Source organism: Patella vulgata, chromosome 1, assembly GCF_932274485.2.
Source record: "Patella vulgata chromosome 1, xgPatVulg1.2, whole genome shotgun sequence".
NCBI classification, from domain to species: domain Eukaryota; kingdom Metazoa; phylum Mollusca; class Gastropoda; family Patellidae; genus Patella; species Patella vulgata.
Window position 1 is genome coordinate 14,790,480 of NC_065879.2, and position 25,292 is coordinate 14,815,771.

The 25,292-nt window shown below is 38.3% G+C and overlaps 1 protein-coding gene across 1 annotated transcript in view; it reads right to left on the minus strand.

Moving 5' to 3' along the window:
- LOC126821857 (epidermal growth factor-like protein 7) overlaps positions 1-22,518 on the minus strand; it is a 30,524-nt gene extending 8,006 nt beyond the window's left edge. Inside the window, exons 1-3 of the mRNA XM_050550439.2 lie at positions 22,121-22,518; positions 1,584-1,715; positions 367-485 (exon numbers count right to left, since the gene is read on the minus strand). Coding sequence (XP_050406396.1) covers positions 367-485; positions 1,584-1,715; positions 22,121-22,203 — 334 coding nt within the window. The 5' untranslated portion in view covers positions 22,204-22,518. The remainder of the gene's footprint in view (positions 1-366; positions 486-1,583; positions 1,716-22,120) is intronic.
- Between the last annotated feature and the right edge of the window lie 2,774 nt (positions 22,519-25,292).

Below are 25,292 nucleotides of genomic sequence, written 5' to 3' on the forward strand. Positions count from 1 at the left end.
ATATTAAATCAGCTAAAGGAATGGTGTGAAATCAGCTAAAGCAATAACGTCAACCCGGCTAAAATAGTGGCGCCAACTCAGTTAAAGTAAGGTAAATAACGTCAAATCGGATGGAGGAAAGACGTAAATCTATCAAAGGAATGATGTCAAGACATCTAAAGAATTGACGTTAAAGCAGCTAAATGGTGATATCAAATGGTAACTGACACAGGGATTATTTGATGATTGTTAAGATGTTTTAAAACGGTATATATTTATATATTTGTGTGCTGAGATTTTATCCGCCAATAACCAGCCAGCGAAAACATGACATTTATTATTTTTACACATCTATTAGATGGTGTTGAAAGACTGTAGAGTACTTACGTTTTAAACAACTATGATATAAATAGGAATATCCAGACCATCCAGGACAACATGAATATGACTGTTCTCGTTGTGGCATCATCTGAAACATGGTCCGCTGAGCTGTTCTATATGTTAATCTGAAAGGAAATGGACGCGGCTTAAAGTAGCTAAGTCTCTAACTCAATATCTGCCACAGACTTCGACAATGACCACACGAATTATTTGCCAGTTTAACTAAACGTTGATATTGTGTTCTTACCGGGAAAAGATGGGCTTCTGATATCAAATATTTAAGACAAAATAAATATTTTACCGTCGGTACCATAAGGCGTTTCAGTGTCAATTGTAACAAGGGACTCGAAGAACAAGGCGAGACATATTCCAAAAGTCATGTCAAACTGTGACGCCATATTCTTATCTGAAAAGTATGCAAAATAAATACTACATATGTAGACTGGAATAACCAGACGCTCGAGATTGTCATTCGATTGAGACTTCTCGCCTATTTCGCCGAACATGACTGATTTGAAATCAGAGTAAAAACGGAAACGATTGAATGTAAATCTGTTTATATTACATTATTATATGAGTTGCGACCCATTTGTGTCCATTTCTAGGTCCCAGATATTAGCGATTTAGCTCCTTTAACGTCTTCTGAACACAATTATTCATTAGTAATTTTGAGAGTAAAATATTTTATGTTTCATGATATTCTAGTCTTAATATACATAAGGGGAACTTTAACAGTTGTCATCCAAAGAACAGCAGGCGGAAATATCTGGGGAAAATTTCTTTGATAGGTAATTTTGATGTTCCATGACTACCTGTCTAATGACAGATATGGATTTTTTTCACAGCAGATATTTTATCGCCTGCTGTTCTTAGAATGACAACTGTTAAAGTTCACTTTATGTTTATTGCTAATTTTTGCACGGGTACTAGATGTATCGTCGACATACAAACTTGTGGAAAATGTCGCAAATCTTCTACCCTTACTGACCCCCAAAAATAAATGAACATAAATGGTTGTACAGTTTATAGAATTCCAACTGTCAAGGGATTTTGAACGTGTACGCACATCAAAGGGTACATAGGCGGATCCCTGTTTTGCATCCCATTCGAAGGACTAAACGCTTTTCATTACCAGGTCATCAGCCCTGCACTACTGACAAAGAGAAAACAGGCTAGATATATTAGAAAAAACAAACAAACAATGAAATAAGAACAATATTTACCTAAAATTTGAGCATAGTTGAGAACTATCATTAGGACAGGGTAGGTAACTTCTCTGATAATATGGTCTACAATATGTTTCCGTTCTTCTGATGGGTCTCATTACCATTTTCTCTTGGGTACATATATGGCGCCTGAAATTAAACACTTACAAATTCTAGACGGATAGATTGCCTGGCAACAAAACATACAACCACATCAGCTAAGTGGCCCAGATAATCACTGTAGCCTTCACAGTGTCCACAAGAATTTTCAAAGTGATCAAGGGACATAACTCTGGCAATAACTCTAAAAATCAGTAGGATTCTTTGTCTCATGGTCATGAACACTGTATGAAATTAAAGTCAATCGGATAATTACTTTGGCCGGTAGAGCGTCTCAAAGCAATTGTGAACGCCAGACGGGCGGACGGCAAAATACGAGAACATTTCAATGTAGGCGTATGAAAAGTCAGAAAATAATATAATTAGATACAGAGTTTCGTAAATATGTGAAAATTAAAAAAAACACCCAATAACTTTGTACTGTAAGAAGGAGAGCCCCGATCTAACTTAGTCACCATCCCTTGAATGACGTCATTAGGTCAAGTCGCAGTAGCTGGTGGGATAACGTCTACTTCGCTGTTCATGGTATCGCAGACAAAAACTAGGGGAAGTAGAATCTTGCTACAGCTGATTAGAATATGAATATGCATAATGCTAACTATCGATCTACCTATTTATAGCTCACTTCTAAGGCCGATAACTCACGTCAAAAAAAAACATTCAAAGAGGGATACATTGAAAATCCAGCAAAGTAGATAACATCCCAGTTATAGAGGCTTCACGGATGCATTATGTAAGATTTAGATAATGAACTGGACGTTCTTGCTTTCGTAGTGCAAAAATAGATAACGGGATATGAATAATATATTGCAAATTTCAGTCAAATTACTTTATTCCTAGTCTTGTTTGTCGAGTACCATTGCTACGACAATACCCAAAGTCTAGAATATCCATTTTATCGTTAAATTTTAAATGAGAGAGAGACAGAAATGGGGTTTAACGTCCAATCGACACAACTAGGTCATTTCGGGACTAACACATGGTTCAATTTTATTGCAAAATTTTAAATGGCAAAAGCGTTCAAATCCATTAAATATCCAAACCGCTCTTTGTCCATGAGAGCTGATTATGAGCTTGGCATGTGAATAAATGTCAAAATGATAATATCTATAATATTTGAAGCCAGAAAAAAGACCTGCAACAGGCAGCTTTCGTTCTCATATATAATATTCTTTTTTTTTTTAAGAAAAAAAAAGCCGACAACCGAACACGCAAAACATTGACGTAAACAATGTTTATAGTTTACTATGTAAAATAGTTTTTACGGCCTTGAAATATAACATATAAAACAAGTTATAAATCGTGAATTTATCAAATCAACAGCGTAAACACAATATTATATAACATGGTTAATACATCAAAAACAGACTACATGCAAGCAACGAAATTACGTAATATATTATCGTTAATATATCATGGTCTCACAGCAAAGATAGGTTGCCAGACAACGAAATACAATAAATAACATCGCTAACAAATCTACAGCAAATACACGTTGTCGGGCAACGAAACACGTTATATAATAACATTGTTAATAAATCAAGAACAATTAGTGTCTCACACTGTGTGGTCTCATAGCGAGTATAGGTTGCCAGACAACGAAACACATTATCTAAAAACGTTAATAAATCAACAACAGGCTCAATTTCACATTGTGTGGTCGCACAATATAGTTATAACAGGCTGGGTCTCACATTCTGTGGTCTCATAGTAAACAAGGGAGAGAGAGAGAGAGAGAGAGAGAGAGAGAGAGATTTGGTTAAACGTCCACAAGATACAGACTAGGTTATTTCGAGACTAACATCTGGTTCAATTTTATCTCAATAATTCGCTTGCGCGTAGGGGTGTTTAGCGGTGTGGGGGGGCCGGAGAGTACCGACCCTGTTCCTTGTCACGTACAAATGGGGAATCGAAACCACGCCAATGACACACCCTATGATACAGTGCGCACGTGCTAACCATTCGGTCATTCAACCCCCCCCCCCCCACTTGTCTCATAGCAAATAAAGGTTTCCAGACATTATATAACATCGTTTATAGGTCGATTCTGTGGTCTCATAGCAAATATAGGTTGCCAGACAGCGAAACAGCTTCAGCAAAATATAATCCTAATCATTTGCTAGAAATACGTTAACGCAAATCAAGTGTCGTCATATTAGACATTCTTCTTAATTGCTAAATATACATATTTAATTAAATATTGTGACAAAAGTAATGAGTAATTTCCGGTGAGGTGGCGACTCAGTGAGTATGGTGCAGACTCACAAAGGAAGGGTGTCTAGAGTTTCAGTGCGGACGAGAACACGAGGTACCAATTATATTGGCAGTACGATAAACATCGGTCGAGTCTAAATACTAAGGCCATCTGCAGATTTCGTCAAGCTCGCGAGCTGTAAATCAGAATAGAGCACGTGATTGTGGACGAGATTGTGGGTTAGGGCTAGGTCTAAGGTCAGGGTTAGCGATATAAGCCATTTTTACATCTCGTGACCTTGACGAAATCGGCAGTTGGTCTGAATATTTAGACCTAACCGATAAACATCCCCTGGCTGGTGAAATTCAAAATAAGAGTAGACGGTAGCGCTGCCATCATAGCAAAATATCCCCCACACACGCTCCGTGACTTATTCCGTTTCCATTAGCAACGTTGGTGCAGAAAAGTAAGACGTTGAACCCCCTTCCATTTTGTTTTATCATTACACAAACCATATAAGCACGATGACTTGACGATAGGATACATTTATCAAAAAAAAATTGTGTTAATCATTTATACCTACCCCGTAGATGTATTTATGGAACTAACTAGGTCTAATAAGATGGTAAAGGCGATAGGAAAGTTTCATTTAAAACATATTTATATCCAGTGATGTTTTGTTTATCAAGTTGCCTTTCCCAGCGTTTTATTTATGGAGGACAAACGTGTCGTTACGAAACTAACATACATTAATTATGATAAATATTTATTGCATTCACTGGGGGTCTTCAGTGATGGATTGCGAGTTGAGTTACAAATATTTTTTAAAAATATTTGTTGTTAACTATGTGCATTCAAGTGAGGAATGGTATCAATAAGCATATCATGGCTCGTGTATATACAAATATTCCAGAGCGATGGTTTGGAACTGATTTATGCCAACGTCCACAGACGGCCATACAACTATGAATCGAGTAGGCCATAGAGCAAAATTTCCATCATATATATAGGACACTGTAGGACCTTTGGGGGTTTTAACGTCCACTCGACAAAAACTAGGTCATTTCGGGGCTGACATATGGTTCAATTTGCGTTCAACTAAGACGTTAGACCGCATTCAGTAGGTTATTTGTGAAGCTGATGTCTGCGTTCGTTCGTAGGGGCCGAATGGTTAGCGCGTGCACGCTGTATCATAAGGTCCGTCATTGAGTCAACTGGCGTGGTTTCGTTTCCCCAATTGTACGTGACCAACTTCTTGGGTTTTCACTGGGTCCTCCGGTTTTCTCCAACTGCTAAAGACCCCGACGCGCAAGCGACTTATTGAAATAAAATTGAACCATATGTTAGTCCTGAAATGACCTAGTTCGTATCGAGTGGACCTCTCTCTCTCTCCCTCTCTATCTCTCGTTCGTTCGTTCGTTCGTTCGTTCGTTCTTGGGGTTTAACGTCCGCTTTCAACGAAGGTAATATAGCAGACAAACTAGTTGTGGTGGAGCCTCTTTAAGTTGTTCACTCTATGTAACAGGCCATTTAGCCCCGAGAAACAAGCAGTGGTAATGAGAATTTTGAACCATAACAAATGTAATTTTTTAATGTATGGTGTAAAGGTTGAAGATTGTAAATGATATAACCACATGTATAATAACTTAACCGCGGGACCTCAACATTAATACCTTCTTTCATTTAAACAAAAATGCAATATTTTTCCCCTGGTAGTTTAAAGATAATGACTGTGTGTGCTAATACTCGTAATGGATTTCATGTCGAGGAGAGAGAGAGAGGGAGAGAAAGAGAGAGAGAGAAATGGGGTTTAACATCCACTCGACACAAACTAGGTCATTTCGGGACTAACACATGGTTTAATTTTATTTCAATAATTCGCCTGCGCGTGGGGCCTTTAGCAGTGGGAGGAAATCGGAGGACCCGGAGAAGACTCACGAGGTTGGACAGGCGACCCTACTCCTTGTCACGTACAACCGGGGATTCGAAACCACGCCAGTCGACTCAATGACAGACTTTATGATAAAGCGCGCACACGCTAACCATTCAGCCACCACCACCCCCCGCCCCTCCTCATGTCGAGGTACAAATATATGCATGAAGCGAGGAATGGTATCAATAAGCATATCCTGTCTCGTTCAATATTTTCCCCGTAGTAGTTTAAAGATCTGGGGCCTGTTCCACGAAATTGTAACTAAAATAAAATCCAAATTTTAGTAATTGATTGGATAATATTAAATTGATTTTAGTGCTTAGCCAATCAAAATTGAAGTATCTACTAAAATTTTGATTTTTATCTTTAGTTAAGATTTCGTGGAACAGGGTCCAGGCTGAGTGTGCGAATACAATATACAGAGAGAGAGAGAGAGAGAGAGAGAGAGAGAGAGAGATGGGGTTTAACGTCCACTCGACACAAACTAGGTCATTTCGGGACTAACATATGGTTTAATTTTATCTAAATAATTCGCTTGCGCGTAGGGGTCTTTAGCAGTGGGAGGAAACCGGAGGACCCGGATAAAACCCACGAGGTTGGACAGCGACCCTACTCCTTGTCACGTACAACCGGTGAATCGAACCCTGCCAGTTCACTCAATGGCAGACTTTATGATACAGCGCGCACGTGCTAACCATTCAGCCATCCAAGCCCCCGGTTCAAATATTCAAAGTATAAGACTGTGGTATATGACCGATTAGATAGCCAACCAGTCCCTTTCTCGTTGCTACATTTTAGATCTAAATGGCTAAAAACACATCAAAACAAGTACGATCGTACCGTGGACCAAGAACTGATCATGTTGTTGGAGGAAATTTAAAAGCTTAATTCACCAAATCGATGCAGAATTATTCAAAGAAAATGAAATGAAATGGTGTTTAACGTCCTACTGTTCTGCTCCGAACTGGGCTAACGAAGACAGGCAGTGTGCTATGAGGGAAATTCTGCCCAGACAGCAGCGGCTTACTCTTATCTCGAATTCCAACTGTCAGGGGATCTTTTACGTGCATGCCAATGTGTACACGGGACCTCGATTTTTCGTCCCTTCCGAACAACTAGACAGCTATCATTGTCAGGCCCTCCGTCCTACATCACTGACAATCACTGACAAGAGGGAGCTACGCGGGAAAATCTGGATGAAATTTTTCGGTCAATGCAGGGATCGAACACCCGACTTCCAGGCTAGCGAACCAGCGTCATACCGACTTAGCCACCGTGGCCCCCATTGTTCAAAGAACAAGCATGCCAATTTCCATGTCTATGAGACTTGCATTGTCGGAGCCTTATGCTTTTTCGAAGGGCGTCGCCACAGGAACAAGAACAAGAAGAAGAACATGGGTAGCGGTAAGCGACAAGATCCTGGTCTAAACATTTCAAAGAAAACAAAACACTACATGTCACTACAAGTTTGCTGTAAGCGGCACCAAAATGCGTTTACATTATGTAAGATGCTAAATTCGCCTATTCGGCTTTAAATATAACAACTATTTTAGACATTTATTCACATGATAAGCCTATAATCAACTCTCTAGCTCATCGGATTAATATGGAATATAACGACCGCGAGATATAAAAATTTAACCATAAAATGCATACGAGTTAAAGCAACCATGTCTCATATGGTTCATATTTCGTAGAAAGCAATGAAGCCCAATAAACAAACTAAGCGTGTTGATTTAAGATCTGATGTTGATTACGCTAAATACTAAAACACTTGCCAAGCAATGAATTAAACATTCTGGAAACAGAAAATGCCTATCTATTGGCAACAAATGTAAATGTTTCATAACTATCTACACAAGATTTTAAACGGCGGAACAATTAGTGCAGTAGTACCAACTACTCCATTATTTACTGTAAGACCCATGATAACCCCTGTGCGGATACAAGGGGTATGAACCGACGAACCCCATCGTTAACATTTTTGTTTGAAAAAGGTTCATAATTTTTTCGTCGAAATTTGATACATTGTCAGCTGCACAACATCAATTATAATACGGCAATTAGAGCGGAAGTGAGGCAGTGACACATTCAACATTCGACAACAAACTATAATTATTACATTATCGGGAACAAATCCCCCTCCCCCCACTCCTTGAACACTTATTACATTCACTGGTTAACAGTGTATAAACTGTTCTGTGCTCGGTCCACAGGACTTTTTACTGATGATATTGTGTTGTCATTCTAGTATGCAGGATCTGTAAATAAATCTAGGAACTATACAAACGCCGACAAAGAGCGATTCTTCACATGTAGATGGTCTATTCAAAAATACTTCATATTTTATAGCTTGACAACTATTGCCTAACATATTTTTCGTACTATAGTTTGGTCGTATTTGAATAAAATTAAGCATAGAAAAACTCCTCTATGTTTGGGGTCTTAGATTACCCCGTGTTACCGGTGATCGCAATTGTTTTTTCTGTGAATTGTTACCGAACTCGGTATGGACGGAACTGTTAACGGACTTACGTTTGTGACGCTGCTGTTTGCCATTACTCGCAGATTAATTCTACCCAACAGTTTCGCTTTATGGAAGTCCAAACCTATAGATATTAACGAGTGTCATAAATGAGGCACAGCCAACAATACTTTATGTTTTCATTTTGTTATAATACATGAAACAGGAGAGTAAGAACCATCCTCAAATTTGAAAAGGTTTGCAAGGCTAACATAATTTTGTTGCATTTTTACCACGTAGTTCATGAAGGTCGCTTGAAAACACGTTTTTTTTTCTAGAAGTAGTCGCCCATGCACTTGTTCTCAAAGCTTTCAATTGATAATATGAAGGACCTCCTTACACGTCACAAGATTAAAACGGAAGTCGGGAAATCGTATACTTTGTATGATATATAATTAATAAAGTGTTACACCTGTTTGTGATTTAACAGGTGCGATTCACTTTGATGATTTAATTATCTTAATGGTGGGTTCTCCTGTCATGTAGTTGGTTTTTAGATTGTATCACAACATCATTGAGTTGTATTATTAACCACTTTTCACACGAGAAAAAGTTTACTCATTTCCTGGTATTTCTAGAATACCTGATATAATTTCCCAGTCGAACAGAAATGAAAAATGGTTAAGTATTTTCTGCACCAACCGGGATAATGAAAACGGACATATTTTTAAAAATGAATTTAACGTCCTGCTCATCTGCAACAAACGGACTGATTGAAGACGGGCATGCGTGTGTTCTATGAAGGAAATTTGGCTGGGACAGCGAAGTTTGCGCATGCGCTACATCGAATTCCATCCGTCAATAATTATTTTACGTACTCGTCAACGTGTGTACAGTACCCCATTTTTCGTCCCATCCGAACGACTAGACGCTGTTCCTTGTCAATTCCGGGGGAACTTGCGTCAGATATTTTAGCCAGCGCTTTACACGCCGACCTACCCGCTGAAATAAATTACTTGTAACCATCACAACACAGTGAATTTTGAGTAGGCACTCGTATATGTATACCACATACAACCTTTCAATCGATATTTAAGATTACATCACACAAAATAAAAAGTTTCAAATAAGATTTAATAACAATTTATACATAACAGCTGAATGAATAAATGAATATTTTCATATATTCCAGCTGAATGAATGTATTAATATTATAACAGCTAAATAAATAAAGAGTCCCGGGGAAGAACAATCCAAGTCACTTTTTCAATGAACCCCAGTTAATGGCGCCATCTGGTAGCAAATTGTAAAAGCTTTCTGTGGAACAATCTATTTCAGGTAAAAGCGATCGGAGTCACATCGAACCAAGGCCCTTCTGACATGGCCTCCCGGACAAATACAAGTCCATCGTGCCCTTTATTTAACCTTAACTTTCCTGAAAAGTTGAAGTCGGTTGTACTGGTAATTTTGATTCGTATTAAACATCATGTTGAAGTTGTAATTAAACCCTCTCGTTGTTCTGTTCGCGTCAAACATTCTCGTTCAAAAGTCTGTTTTGCCTTTTATGCGAAAAGACAAAAATGTGACTTAAATCGTTCTTTCCCTGGATTCTTCAAATGAATTAATATTTCTATCCCCGCCATAACGTGAACACATACAGCAGCTAAATAAATGAATTAATGCTTTAAATACATATACCCCGGCATTACGTTAGCACATATCATCCACATGAATGAATTAATATTTTTATATATACCCCGGCATTAATATTTTTTGTATATACCCCGGTATAACGTTACCAAAGAACCGCTGAATAAATGAATTAATAGTTTTATATATACTACGGCATAACGTAACCATAAATGAATTAATATTTTTATATATATATCCCGGCATAACGTTAGCACATTGAACCATACAATGAGTTTTACAGGTTGGATCGGACCCAATATTCTCTTCAGTTAAAAAAATAAACAGCTAAATATATCCCAGGTTTTACTGTTAAATAAACACGAATATTAACATTAAGAGATATATTTTATCACGATGATAATGTCAAATAATAACACAGGTTTTTGCGGTTTTTTTGTAACAGATATAATACTGTTGCTATGGTAATATTTATTGGCTGCTAACATTAATATTTTTTAAATGAATTTGGGGTATAACGTTCTACTTTTCTGAACCAACCGGGCTAGCGAAGATAGGATTGGTCGCCATAATGATGAACATTTATCCCGGATAGCAGCCTGTACACCTTCGCTTCATCGATTTCAAACTTGCATGGACTCTTCTACGTACACGCCTACTGGTAAACGGAACAAAGGATGTTCGTCTCACCCCAATGACTAGACCCCAAGAAAACCACGCTAAAATAAATCCCTGGGTCGAATCCATGACCCCCTGGTTAGTGAGACACTGTGGTTCACGTAATGTGTTGTCTTTGAGATGTACTAGAATTCTACCATAATATAGACAGTTAGACAGTTGAAGATGACGTATAGGCAGTTTAAGACGTATAGGCAGTTTAAGATGACGTATAGACAGCTTAAGATGACGTATAGGCAGTATAGGCAGTTTAAGATGACGTACAGATGGTGGGGATGACGTATAGACAAGTGCTGATAAAGTATAATACAGGTAATGTTGATGTGTAGACGGATGACTTTGGGGATGACGTTTAGACACGTGAAGATGACATGCATATTGGTAAGGATGTCGTATGGACGGGTAAGGTGAAGATGAGGTATACAGGTAAAGATGACGTATAGACATATGACGATACCGGGTGAAAACTAGAGCTCATATGAGAAATATTAGTTGGGTTATTATCTATAACAGAACGCCACATCTGACTAGAACATTTGAACAATGTTTGTAGTAGTTAGTAATTGACACTACACGAAACAATATGCCAGTATCTTACATTATAGGATTTATGCTCAAAGCTTTCGGGTCACGTTCTTGATTTAGGTAGGTACATTAGTAGATCAAAGCACCGGATATTATTAGTAAAAGCTTGGAATATTTCTTCACTTCCGTAATTATATGTATATTAATTTATTAAGCTCCGGCAAATAAGTAAACAAGATGTTGTTTTGACTAATTACTGTTGATAAAACATAACTCAACATGTAATGTGTTATTCATATCTAAGATGGATTGCCAGGCAACGAAACATACGCCAACAGCAGCTAAGTCATCCGATAAGTCAACAAGAGTTGTCGCATATGTTTTCTGTTGTTGGTAATCAAAGATTTACAATACACTAAAATCTGATTAGGTAATTATCAGAAAATCATTAGAATTTGTTTGGTTTTTAGTTCTGCCCTATGCTAACGTTTAGTATACGAAACATTTTTTTTCTTCAAAAAATGAGAAGTAGTATCAGAGATTCTAGTTAAAGGATGGAACCACAATTATACAATGTTTAAAACAACAACATGTTAGAAACGAGTCTAAGGATAATATTATTACGCGTTTCTTGGTGTTGTCTGCTCTTGTGTTTCTTGGCTCGGAAAATAAAAACATATCTTACTTGATCCAAATAGTTTCCTTGTTTTTATAAACTGTATCAGGTAAAACAGATTGGTGCAGGACGGAGGGCCTGACAAGGACAGTTGTCTAGTCGTTCCGATGGGACGAAAACCCGAGGCCCCGTTTACACTTCGCAGTGCACGTAAAAGATCCCTTGAGAGTTGGGATTCGATGTAAGAGTGGACCGTAGCGCCGCTGCCCGGGCTAAATTCCCCGCATAGGATGGTGTAGGCCCGACTTCATTAGCCCAGTCGGAGCAGAACAGCAGGGCGTTAAAGCCTCATTATATTTCGTAAACCAGATTATATTTCCTAAATGGGCTGCTGTGTCGATCTTTTCGAACATAGGTTGTACTCATTAATGTGGTACACTACAGGAAGTAGAATTTGGGTAAAATTTATCAGAAAGGATTTGATAAAAGTACAAATTCATTTTATTTGATATTTGTTCTTTACTTCTTGCAATATCTGTGTAGTTTTTCCTGTCCGCAGGTTTGTCTTACAGGTTCTGTTTGTGTGCACTTACTATAACCGGCAATACAGAATACAACCTAGCAATTAAATTCAAGTCAAAAGTCTTGGGTGGATTTCGCTACAAAAATCTGACTAATCATTAACGAAAAGGTACAAACTATACGCTCAGGTGACAGGTGTTCCAATAAGTGGTACAAAATGAAAAACGTGGTCTTGGTATTTATTCTGAAAAACAGATGTTCTTGATGCAGCTGTGGGGGTGGTTGTAGCTACCTTTCCCTTCCCTTCATAAAAAAACAGATGTCCGTGGCACAAATGTAGAGATTGTTGTAACTACTTTTCAAGTAACTCGGCAAAAAAAAAACCCAAAGAAAAAACAATTTTCAGGGTTAAACCTTGATATGTTTATATAACCTTATTGTCATCGCGGTATTTATAGCCGATCGTTGACGGTTTCTTCGTGTTTGGTTAAAAACAACTCTCGCTTTGCATCTGGAAATGAAATCAAAGGGAATGGGGTTTAACAGCCTACTTTTCTGCTCCTACAGGGCTAATGAAGACGGGCATATTATGCTATACAGTGTGCTATGGGGGAATTGCTCCCGAACAGCAGCGCTACGGCCTACTCTTATATCGAATCCCAACTTATTCCTGAAGCAATGGCCCGGAGAAATCCCTTTCTTAGTCTAGTCAAATAAGGAGCATTGGGAGGAGCATGCGTCTAGATATGTTTTGGATAAGGCCAAATTAAAATTTACTCGTGTTTACGGTTACCCGGCTATTGTCTTTAACCAAAATATCCGACCCTAAGCTTTATGACCTAATTTCCCAGGCCCTATAACTGGGTATTTGCATGATTTTTTCTGGAAAAATTCTAACACCACTGAAATTTCGGTATTATTTCCAAGAACATTTTCATACCGCCTCTATTTTTTGCGGCCAAGTGATCGTAAACAGGGTTTTTTTTTTGGTTTTTTTTTTTATCAAAAACACGTGTTGTCTACGGATCAAGATATGTTTTACAAACTGGCGTGAATGATTTATATGATAGATTAACAGACAGGGTGCTACAGATAGGGTGCTAAAAGATACTGTCGTTATCGTTTCAGAATCTGTAGCACGGGAATCGCGTGTTGATTGATCTGTTACTATTTCAAGACCCTTTAAACAACAACAAAAAAAAAACCCCAACAAACAAGACTTTTTAACAGGAGATATATATATATAAACTTTGTTAAATCTGAAATGAAATGAAATGGGGTTTAACGTCCTACTGTTTTGCTCCGAACTGGGCTAATGAAGACGGGCATACGCCATACAGTGTGCTATGAGGGAAATTTTGCCCGGACAGCGGCACTACGGCCTACTCTTATATCGAATTCCAACTGTCAAGGGATCTTTTACGTGCACGCCAATGAGTACACGGGACCTCGGTTTTTCGTCACATCCGAACGACTAGACAGCTGTCCTTGTCAGACCCTCCGTCCTGCATCACTGACAAGGGAGAACCACGCCGGAAAATCGGGATGAACTTTCTCGGCCAATGCAGGGATCGAACACCCGACCCCCAGGCTAGCGAGCCAGCGCCTTACCCACTTAGCTTGTTAAATCTGTCACACAGTGCTCTAGATAATCAATATGAACTTTGAACTTTTATTACAGGCGAAGCAAAATGTTTGCTGTAGTCAAAAACATATATACAGATATAAATAGTATGAATTGTAATTTATATATACATATTATAACAGTATAAAATATATAACCCCCCTCCCACCTTTATAAACTCTATACTGAAAAATAAATACCTATATAAATACGTAATTAAATAATCCCACCCCAACCCAATATGACCTATATATACGACCGTAGAATTTGTTTGAATATTTTACATAAAGTACATCTATATTTTACAAATCATGGCCCAGTTAGTGAGACAGAACAGTGTCTAGGTGAGTAAGGCGATAGCTCGCAAACCAAGAGTTCTCGGGTTCGCCTACGGGAGTCTCAGCTACGGTATCCTCTTTTCACTGGTGCCGGACGGGGGGATCTGACAAGCAATAGTATTGAGTCGTTCGCATGGTACGAAACACAGGGTCCCATATACCGCGTGCACGCAAAAGAACCATTGACGGGTTTGATTTCGAAATAAAAGTAGGACGTAGCGCCGATGTCCTGGCAAAATGTTCCTCATAGTACATGACATTGTGTATGCTCGTCTTTATGCTCCCTGTTGATGCAGACAAGTCGGACGTTAAACCCCATTTCATTTCATTTCATTTGAATAAACAACTATACAGCCCTACTAATATGAACCGTTGTGACGTCATGATGATTTGGAATTGTCATATCAAAACTAGGAAGTCCGTCAAAGATGATGCGCAGTTATCACAAAACAGTTTGCCAATTTTGATATTGCAAGTTATTTTCAGTTCAAACTGTTCCCGGTGCGAATTTTATTACGTTACCGTTCTTAAACGTGTTCCAAATTAGAGATAAGTTGTCTTTTTTGTAAAAGCGGTCATAATAAGTGCTTTTACTTAAATATCAATAAATTATCAATAATCATACTTGTTACACCCTTAATTATCTCATCTTAAATATTCCAAAAATCTGCCAACTGTAAATCAGATAAATTTCTTAGTGCTAGATGGGTAATTGTATAACCAATTAGCAAGTATATTAACATTCTGCTTACGTTAAACATACATTATGCAAGAGCAAAATCTGATTATTGCAAGTCTTAATTTAGGCTTCAGATGTTATAGAAACTATAAATTAGATCTTTATTTAAACAACAAGCCCAAAATCAACTCTGTAGACCCACGGATGGCTCGGCTACAGCTCGGATTTAAATAGGATTTCACTCATTGATAAATTCCTATATGGCGCAAGTTGATGAGAATACGTCAGTTAGATCGAGGCTAAATGATAGAGTGTACTTAGCGAGGCCGCTGTAGAGCGTTTCCGCATGCCATTGAAAACTTTACTTGATAATCGAGATATGTAGGTGGAGTTAACGCCTGTCAATCAAACGATCAACCAAGGTGAAGGCACATTTCACTACCATTTCTAGTCAAATATTACAACGATGATAACTATGTTCAGAATAAAGTAATTTGACTGAAATTTTCAATATATTCTTCTTTCATCATTTACTTTTGAACTGTTATAGCAAGAATGGCCAATTCTCTATAAAAAATCTCCCATAATGTATCTTTAAACTAGTAATAAGTTTTATTGAGAGAGAGAGAGAGAGAGAGAGAGAGAGAGAGAAAAAGAGAGAGAGGGGAGGAGGGGGGTGGGTAACATCCACAAAAAAAATGCTACAGTGTAACCCAAATGCCCGAATATCGTATAATCCCGGTAGCAAGCCCATGCTTGCCTTAACTTCTATGGCCCATGTTTTAGACCCGTACATAACATGTTTTAGACCCTTAAACCCTGTTTTAGACCCTTACAGAACCTTCTAGACCTTTACTTAACATGTTTTAGACCCTTACTTAACATGTTTCATAACCTATGTTTTAGACCATTACATAACATGTTTTAGACTCTTATATAACATGTTTTAGACCACTACATAACATATTTTAGACCACTACATAACATATTTTAGACCCTTACATAAAATATTTTAGACTCTTATATAATATGTTTCATACCATTACATAACATGTTTTAGGCCATTACATAACATGTTTTAGAACCTTGAATAACATGTTTTAGACCCTTACATAATATGTTTTGGACCTCTCACATAACATTTTTAAGACCCTTAGATAACATGTTTTATACCTTTACATAACATGTATTATACCCTTACGAAACATGTTTTAGAGCCTTACATAACATGTTTTAGACCCTTACATAAAATATTTTAGACCCTTATATAATATGTTTCATACCATTACATAACATGTTTTAGGCCATTACATAACATGTTTTAGAACATTGAATAACATGTTTTAGACCCTTACATAATATGTTTTGGACCCCCTCACATAACATTTTTAAGACCCCTACATAACATGTTTTATACCTTTACATAACATGTTTTATACCCTTACATAACATGGTTTAGAGCCTTACATAACATGTTTTAAACCCTTACGTAACATGTTTTCAACCCCTCAAAGAACATTTTTAAGACCCTTACATAACATGGTTTAGACCTTTACATAATATGTTTCATACCCTTACATAACATGTTTAGACCATTACATAATATGTTTTTGTCCCTTATATAACATAATGTATTTATAGAATTTTTAGATGAATGAAGTTGTTACTAATTAAAACCAACGAACGCACCACCACCATTAATAACGGCTTTCTACCACTAATTCAAACCAAACTGTTTCTATAAAAAGAACATTGCAGCTGTCGAAACCTTTTATAATAAGGAACAGTGATGTGCAATAACATCTACCAGATTTTCATGAACACATTATATAGATCATTGTTATGTTCTATAAGATCACTGGCGTGCACGTAAAAGATCCCTTAGCAGTTGGAATTCAATGTAAGAGCTGCCCGGGAAAAGCAATTCTCCCATAGCACATTAGCCCAGTCGAAGCAGAACAGTAGGGCGTTAAACCCTATTCCATTTCATTTGTTCTATAAGAATAACACCGATGGCTCAGTGATTTACGTGCTGGCTCACAAACCAGTAGGTCAGGGGTTCCATCTCGGTAAAACGGCCTGCGGTATTTTTCAACGTGGTTCCCCTTGTAAGTGGTGCAGGACGGAGGGCATGTCTAGTCGTTCGGATTGGAAGAACACCCGCAGTCCTGTGTACACATAAAATAAACCTTGGCAGTTGGAATTCGAAATAAGAGTAGGCCGTAGTGCCGCCGTCAGGGTAAAATTTCCTTCATAAATGGCACATGTCCGTCTTCGGTAGCCCCGTCGGTGCAGAAAAGCAGCAGGGTAAACATAAGTTTATTTCCTTTTGTAAAATATGGATAAGCAGTTCTGAATTTAGTTTTATTTATATGGCAAATCGAATCATTGTCGAAGAATCGACTTGAATGCGTCTCTCAACCAATCTAATTGAAATATAGATCTATATTTCGTTTCGTTTTTATACTTTCGATGGCCTACAGTAAAGACAAGTAAAATCGAAATTTTGAACTATACAAACGAAACGAAATTGGATCTGTGTTTTAATCAGATTGTCTCTCAACTGTAATTAGTACGGTTATACGGAAGACCATTAGGGTCAACCAAATTAAGAATAAATTCGGATGACGTCGTAATTATCTCACAACTATCTCGTAATTTCAAGATAATTACGTGATAATCACAATACGTTTTGATTTATTTTTTCATTTGATTGACCATGATGGTCTTCTGCATTGGTTGTAATTACGCGATAATAGTTATCTGGTAATTACGAGATAATCAGAATTTTTCTTCATTTGATTGACCCTAATGGTCTGCCGTACGGTTAGGATACGCAAAGAAATGAAATGAAATGGGGTTTAACGTCTTACTGTTCTGCTCCGAACTGGGCTAATGAAGACGGGTTTACGGCCTACTCTTATATCGAATTCCAACTGTCAAGGGAATTTTTAACGTGCACGCCAATGTGTACACGGGACCTCGATTTTTCGTCCCGTCCGAACGACTAAACAACTGTCCTTGTCAGGCCCTCCGTCTTGCATCCCTGACAATTAAGGGGGAACCACACCGGAAAATCTGGATGAACTTTCTCGGCCAATGCAGGGATCGAACACCCGACCTCCAGGCTAGCGAGCCAGCGTTTTACCCACTTAGCCACCGTATCGACTTTAGTAACGATGATCGAGGCTAGGCCTAAAATTCAAAAGCTAATATCTCGGTTCAGAGTGGAGCAATGTGACTGAAAGTTTCGGCATATTCTATTTCATTTATCTATGTTTGAACTATTATAGGGAGAACTGTCAACTATTTATCTAATCTCCCATACTGCCCGTTTAAGTATATTTTTACTGGGTATAAAACAGCCAACCCATCAGTAAGAACACACCCTCTATTGAATAAAAAATCTTAAATAGAAATGTATTTTGATATGAAATCAATACACGTTTATAATTTAGACAAATTCGAGTAACTGGTCAACATCCGTCTTAAGCCTCTGTTACACCATTGCCATTTTCGCTACTATGTGAAGCTTTTGGACAATGTTGGAGATATTGGATATATTGGATTGGTAGTGCTTGGAACGTTATCGTTCGTAACATGTGTGGTCTTGGTTGATCGGCATGCGCTTACGACGTTCTACGAAATGTTTTCAGTTGCCCCCCCCCCCCCTCTATGTGGTAAAGCTGCCACACTAGGCCGTAATAAACGCTAGGGCCTACACTTGTTTCGAATTCCATCTGTCCAAGTTTTCTTTTACATCCACACCAGCATGTGGGCCGTAATAAACGCTAAGGCCTACACTTATTTAGAATTCCATCTGTCAAAGTTTCTTTTACTTGCAAACCAACATGTACACGGGGCCTTGGTGTTCGTTCCACGCGAACGACTAGACACTGGACCTTGCCAGGAACCCCGACCTGACATGGGAATTTATCTGTAAACGGTGTATATATATAAAGAAAAGGTAAATAAGATTTATACATATATAATAGTAAACAAATATCATTAACGAGATCACCAGCAGCAGTGAAATAAAATGTAACCGAACCACTATGCAATCTACAGATATAGAGGAGCACTCTAGATCGGAGACGGTCTAGCACATATGACGTCATATGTAGGGTAAGGGTTCCCTTGACTGCAGATTTCGTCAAGGTCTCGAGATATAAACATGGCTAGTGGTAACCCTAACCCTAGACCTAGCCTTAAACCGTATTCAAAGCCTCGCCCACAGTCTACACAAGACTTCATTTTTGTGCTAGAACGTCTTCGATCTAGCGTTCTCCAGATATAGAACGTTACGTGATAAGTCATAAATGAAACCTCTAGATATAGAACGTTACGTTATACGTCATAAATAAAACGTTTAAATTGCTTTATCATAGCACCATGCTGTTTTGTACCAAGGTGTTACTCCAAATAAAATTATCTTTCAAATTATTTTAAAACCAATTTTATTGCCTGCTGTATGTTTTGACTATTAAATATTAAAAGCGATACAACATAATTTGATTTATATATAGTGCCTATTAAAGGGGCTATAAACTCATTTGATTTGAGCATGGATCTTATAATACAAGGTCCATGATTAGCGTGATAAAGTTTAACAATTTGTAACAAAAATGAGGGAAATGGTATCAACTCTCGTTTAATGTCTTCTTTCAGTAATTAATGACTGTTGATGACTATTAACACTAGCCAGTCCCAGTCCTTATCTGACTAGGTGCAAGAGTCCAGTCGTTCGAAAGTGACGAAAAACCGATGTATCGTGTACATATAGGACAGCTTGTACCAAAAAACAAAAAAAGTTAACAGCGATGACCTCCAATTTAAAAAAAAACAACTTAATTTAATTTCCCTCTTTGATTTGATTCTCACCTGGAATAGATGGAATGAGACGTCACCATTACCCCCCACCCCACCCATCCCTATTTGCACCGTTACTGCAGTTTAATAAGGCAAACTTTAAATTTGTAATACAACTCCAGATGAAATTGAAATAAACAGTTATTCAAATTAAGTAGAATAGCTTATACAACGTGGTAACAATAATAATTAAAAACATATAAACATACAGTTTCCATATAAACTGTGTTGTGTTTTTAAAACTTTAGTTAGAGTCCCGTCTTGATCGGGTGATTGAAGTGCTTTCAATGGGCCATCGGCCACTTTGCCCCCCCCCCCCACTACGCTACTGTAGTGTAGAAAGGCAAACATTTATGACATAAAATACGAAGACAAAAATGAAATACAAGATTGCATATCTTTCAGAGTTGCCTCCTCGTATATCAAAACAAAACAAAGAAAAAAGAAAAAAAAAACATGAGATGCACAAACACAGGCGATAAAGAACATCTTTGTGACGTATGTGAATTATTATAGACGGGTGATTTTGTATTATGCATAACATTTACTCGAGATAAGCAAAAATGAGAACAGAAATAATAGCCTGGTTGTTTGGTTAGATCGCAATAATTCGACTGTGAATATTTGGGATTTGAGCTGTAAACATTTACAATAGTGTGAAAGATGGATAAAAACTTAACGAAAATGCATTTATAATGTGGATAGATTGTATCAGAGCATACTTGGCTCTCTGTAAAAGATGGTTAAAAAATATTTTCAGCAAAGTTGAATTGCTAAGTCTATGAAGCTACTCGTCGTTGAAATCCAATTGAAAAGTGTTCTTTACAAGCACAATCTGATTAAGATACAGATCTATATTTCGTTTCACTTTTTTATACTTTCGATGGCCTCTACTACTAGTAGTGTAGTAAAGAGACGTAAACCGAAATTTTGAACTATAAAAACGAAACGAAATAGGGTCGTGTTTGAATCAGGTTGTTACGAGCACGCGGGACATCGCGTTTTTGTCCCATCCGAACTACTAGACAGTGTTCCTTGCCGGGCTCCTTGTCTTGCATCACTGACAAAGGGTAAACCATGATGGAAAATATCGAGGAGCTGCCTCGACTGTATTTTACTAATTTGGCATATGGAGATGTAGTAATAGTGTTTAGTCACACCACAAAACTACATAGCTATACAACAGTATTTGCAACAGAAATAATTGATAACAGTTGGTTATCTGATAATGTCAAAAACACACTTGTATATTAAATATGCCATTCCGTTCTGTTAATATAAAACGGTTTAGTTAAAGGGTCACCGCCATAATATTTGTCAAACATGGAGTTGTATATATGGGGTAATACAATAAGACCTGAGGAAAGGGGAGAGAGACAGGGACACAGGGAGTGACAGATGAGACTGAAAAAAATGGGGTTTGACGTCAACTCGACACAAACTAGGTCATTTCGGGACTAAGAAAATAATGGTTAGCGCGCATGGGTCTTTAGCAGTGGGAGGATTCCGTGGGACCTGGAGCAAGAACACACGAGGTTGGACAGCCGACCCTAATCCTTGTCACATACATGCGCGGGAAATCGGAACCACACCACTTGCCTCAATGAGGTGAACAAACACACGAACATATTGCCCCCCCCCCCACACATACAATAAAATGTACAATAAAACGTACTCCATTCCATTCGCTCTTATTTTAAAACAGCGAATTGATCTGGGCTGTACCGTACCACTGATAATGAAGACGGGTATACGCCATAAAATGTGCTATGGAGTGGGGAGGGGGGTGAAAGGACAGTGGCTTTACGGACTACTTTTATTTCGAATTCCAACTATCAAGGGTTATTTTTACGTGCACGCCAATGTGGTCACGGGACCTCGGTTTTTCGTCCCATCCGAACGGCTTTACGTTGTCCATTGTTAGACTCTCTGCCCTGCACCACTGTCAAGGGGGAACGACACCGGACAATGCCGATGAACTTACTCTGCAAACACCGTGATCGAATACGAGACGTCTTACTCACTAAACCCCCATGGCTCTTATGTCCACCCATCATATACTATATAGCCTTAGCGGAGGTGCAGTCAATACCCGGGCTACTGGTAGGTAAAGTTCATGTCTAGCGTTAAACTATTCGTACACCGGTACAAGTTCGGCGTGATTTTTGGTAATACATGTATTTTGAATATAACATTATTTACATGTAATATTATTTCAAAAAAAGTTAGATTTATTTTCGTGGTGAGAGTGATAATACCTCTTTCAAATGCTTTAAATTAATCCTAACGCAATCAATCTGAAATGTCGCATACTATATGCAATAGTCGAAATTTTTTACTTACCCGGGTCTGTGAATTTTCATTTCTGCTAATGTACCACATATAAAGCAGACTAATAGATATATGTCCAAGAACGGTAAATCCATTTTAACAAAATACACTCAGTGTTTATTTTTGATTATATAACAGAAATAACTACTGACCGAGTCTTGTGTAACTCAATAACAACCCTTTACTTCATTCTACGAGTCTACACAGCAGACGAGAATAACTCGTAACTGCTAAGAAGCAGACGTCGAATACGAATTGGTGGCTGGGTGTAGAAGAATGTAACTGAACACTATCAGGAACTAGTCATTTTTACGACATTCGAGTCCAATTTACTAGAAAACGACACCGACTTGTTGTGAAGAATCTCATGTTTATAAATACTTGGAAGTCTTGAGAACACACTTGACTGGTAGTCTTATGAGTTGGTTTTTTTTTCTGCTACAGCATGGCTTGTGTTTCTCAAACAAATAGGCCAATTAGCCATGATGTTTTTTGTGAGAGAATATATTACTGACGCCTGCATCAATAAACTACTAATGCGAATATGTAATGGTCGGTTAGTGCTAAATAATAAGGCCAGTTCAATTTTTCGTTAGGTCACGAGATGTAAACAGGGCTAGCGCTAATCCCAACCCTAACCTTAATCCCGAACCTAGCCCCAATGCTTACCCGGACCTTAATCTACAATCTGGATCTGTGAACCTTATTTACATTTCAACGACTTTGGTAAAACAAATTGAGCTGGCCTTAACAAATAGATTTAGCTGTAATGGTCCGCAGCGGGCGTAAGAGTGTGGGGCGGTGGTTGTAAGAGGGCAGTCGCCCCCCCCCCCCGGTGTGGGTGTTTACAGGGGCTAATTTTAAACTCTGGTCCCACCTTTCTTTTTCTTCTATTAGTGTTTAACGTCCGCTTCCACCGCAGACAGTTTGTCTTATTTTATTACGCTTAGCGCACCCGCGGGGGGAAACAGGAGTACCCGGAAAATATTCACGAGGTTAAGGAGGCGGCCATATCTCCAAGCCACATTGTGACATTAAACTTTTATTTTCTGCATTAAAAAGTATTTCTTTTAGTTGCTCTTTCTTCATTTATTATGCAATTTACCGAGGTTCCGTGTAAACATTGGTGTGCACGTAAAAGATCCTTTTGCGGTTGGGATTCGATATAAGAGTAGGCCGTAGCGCTGCTGTCCGGACCAAATTTCCCTCATAAACATTGTATGGCGTATGCCCGTCTGTATTAGCTCAGTCGGAGCAGCTAGAAGAGTAGGACGTTAAACCCCCATTTCATTTTTATTATACAATTAACTTAACATGCTCTGTCTGTCTGTGTGGTGGTGCTCAGGTAGTCTTAATCTCACCAGCCTCACTTACACTTGATTCGACCACAACGAATATTGGAGAGATCTAGTCCAGGCTTATGGTACATCTAAAGTGCAGACACTTTAAACGTATTTTATTGTCAACGCCTGGTTTTGTTATTCACTATGTGAGTCTGATTAAATCATTTTGTTTTCACCGCTGTGGGATGTGAAAAATGCTTTTATTAAATGGCATTCTGACTGATGTCGAGAATGGTCTGTTTAGTCGACATTTACTCAAGATAATGACTAGAGAAGCGTCGCTCACTAATAAGCAGTAATTGTATTCCATAAAATTGTTTCCTGTATATTAAATTAGTTTGTTTTCCTGTTTTATTTACAAGTTATGAAATAAAAGTTTTATTTCCCATTATAAGTATTTAAATATTTACATGGGTTACCTTCTACAAGGGTCATATCTTGCACCAGCATTGTTTCACATATGAACAAATGACTGAGAAATACGTGGTTATGTTAAATGTTTGTTTTCTTCTTATCTTATCAGAATAATGGTTTTATTTGAACTTTCGGCCCGGTCTCATTGTTATATTTTACCAGACAAATCACGGAATGAAATGGCGTGTGTTTAAAGGCTCCATAACAAGAGCAGGCGAGAGAGAAATGGAGTTTAACGTCCACTCGACACAAGCTAGGTCATTTCAGGACTAACATATGGTTCAATTTTATTTCTATAATTCTTTTGCGCGTAGGGGTCTTTAGCTGTGGAAGGAAACTGGAGGACCCGGAGAAAAGCCATGAGGATGGACAGGCGACCGTGCGCATGTCACTTACAAGCGAGGAATCGAGACCACGCCACTTGACTCAATGACACACCTTGTGATGCAACGTCATGCGTTAACCATTCGACCACCCAACCCCCGGCTCACTAACAAGGATATCTGTGGTTAGATCCCGGTGTTAGGCATGAGGTGCTCCTGTCAGTGGTGCAGGACAGAGGACATGACAAGGAATTGACGCCCCCGTACCCACCTTTTCTAAAGCATGTCTTTAAGTTTTGATGAAATGATCAGTTCAAAACGGAACATTTAATTTCAATCCAAAAAGATATTTTTTTATTTTGTTCGTTTTAAATTTGGTTGACCTACGTTACATGACGATCAAAGTATAATTCAATTTCTTGTTCTAAACCCCTCAATATTCTCATTTTTTTATTCCCTTATTGTAAGGCCCGGGACTGTACAGCGCAGTAGAAGCGTGTGGCTAGCCACCGCACCTATTCCCTTGATCTGATATGTGCTTTTGTTGTTTGTGGCGTCTGTATAGTGTCCTGTCCGTAGATATGCCCTGTTTAATTGTTTAAATGTGAATACTTCATTTTTTTTTCTCCAGAAAAATGTCACAGAAGCATGAAGTTTTTATTGGATACTGTATTCACATTAAAAAAAAGTAGTGTACAATCAGAATGAGTAACATTTTTTTTGGACCACCCTTTATGTAGCTGATGTTGTTTTGGTTGGTTCTGATTGATTGGGTTTGGGTACAATCAGAATGGATAACATTTTTTGGGCCCACCCTGTAGTTTCACTGGGTTGTTATCTATGTGAACCTGGGTTGTTATCTATGTGAACCTGGGTTGTTAGTTATGTGAACCTGGGTTGTTTGTTATGTGAACCAGGGTGGTTATAGCTATGTGAACCTGGGTTGTTTGCTATGTGAATACAAGAAGTGGAATTAGGGCATAACAAAATTGTACATGGGCCGAGTTGGAAATGAAATGAAATGGGGTTTAACGTCCTACTGTTCTGCTCCGGCTGGGCGGCCGAGTTGGATTGGTGGACCGGTAAACAAATAAAACCAAACTG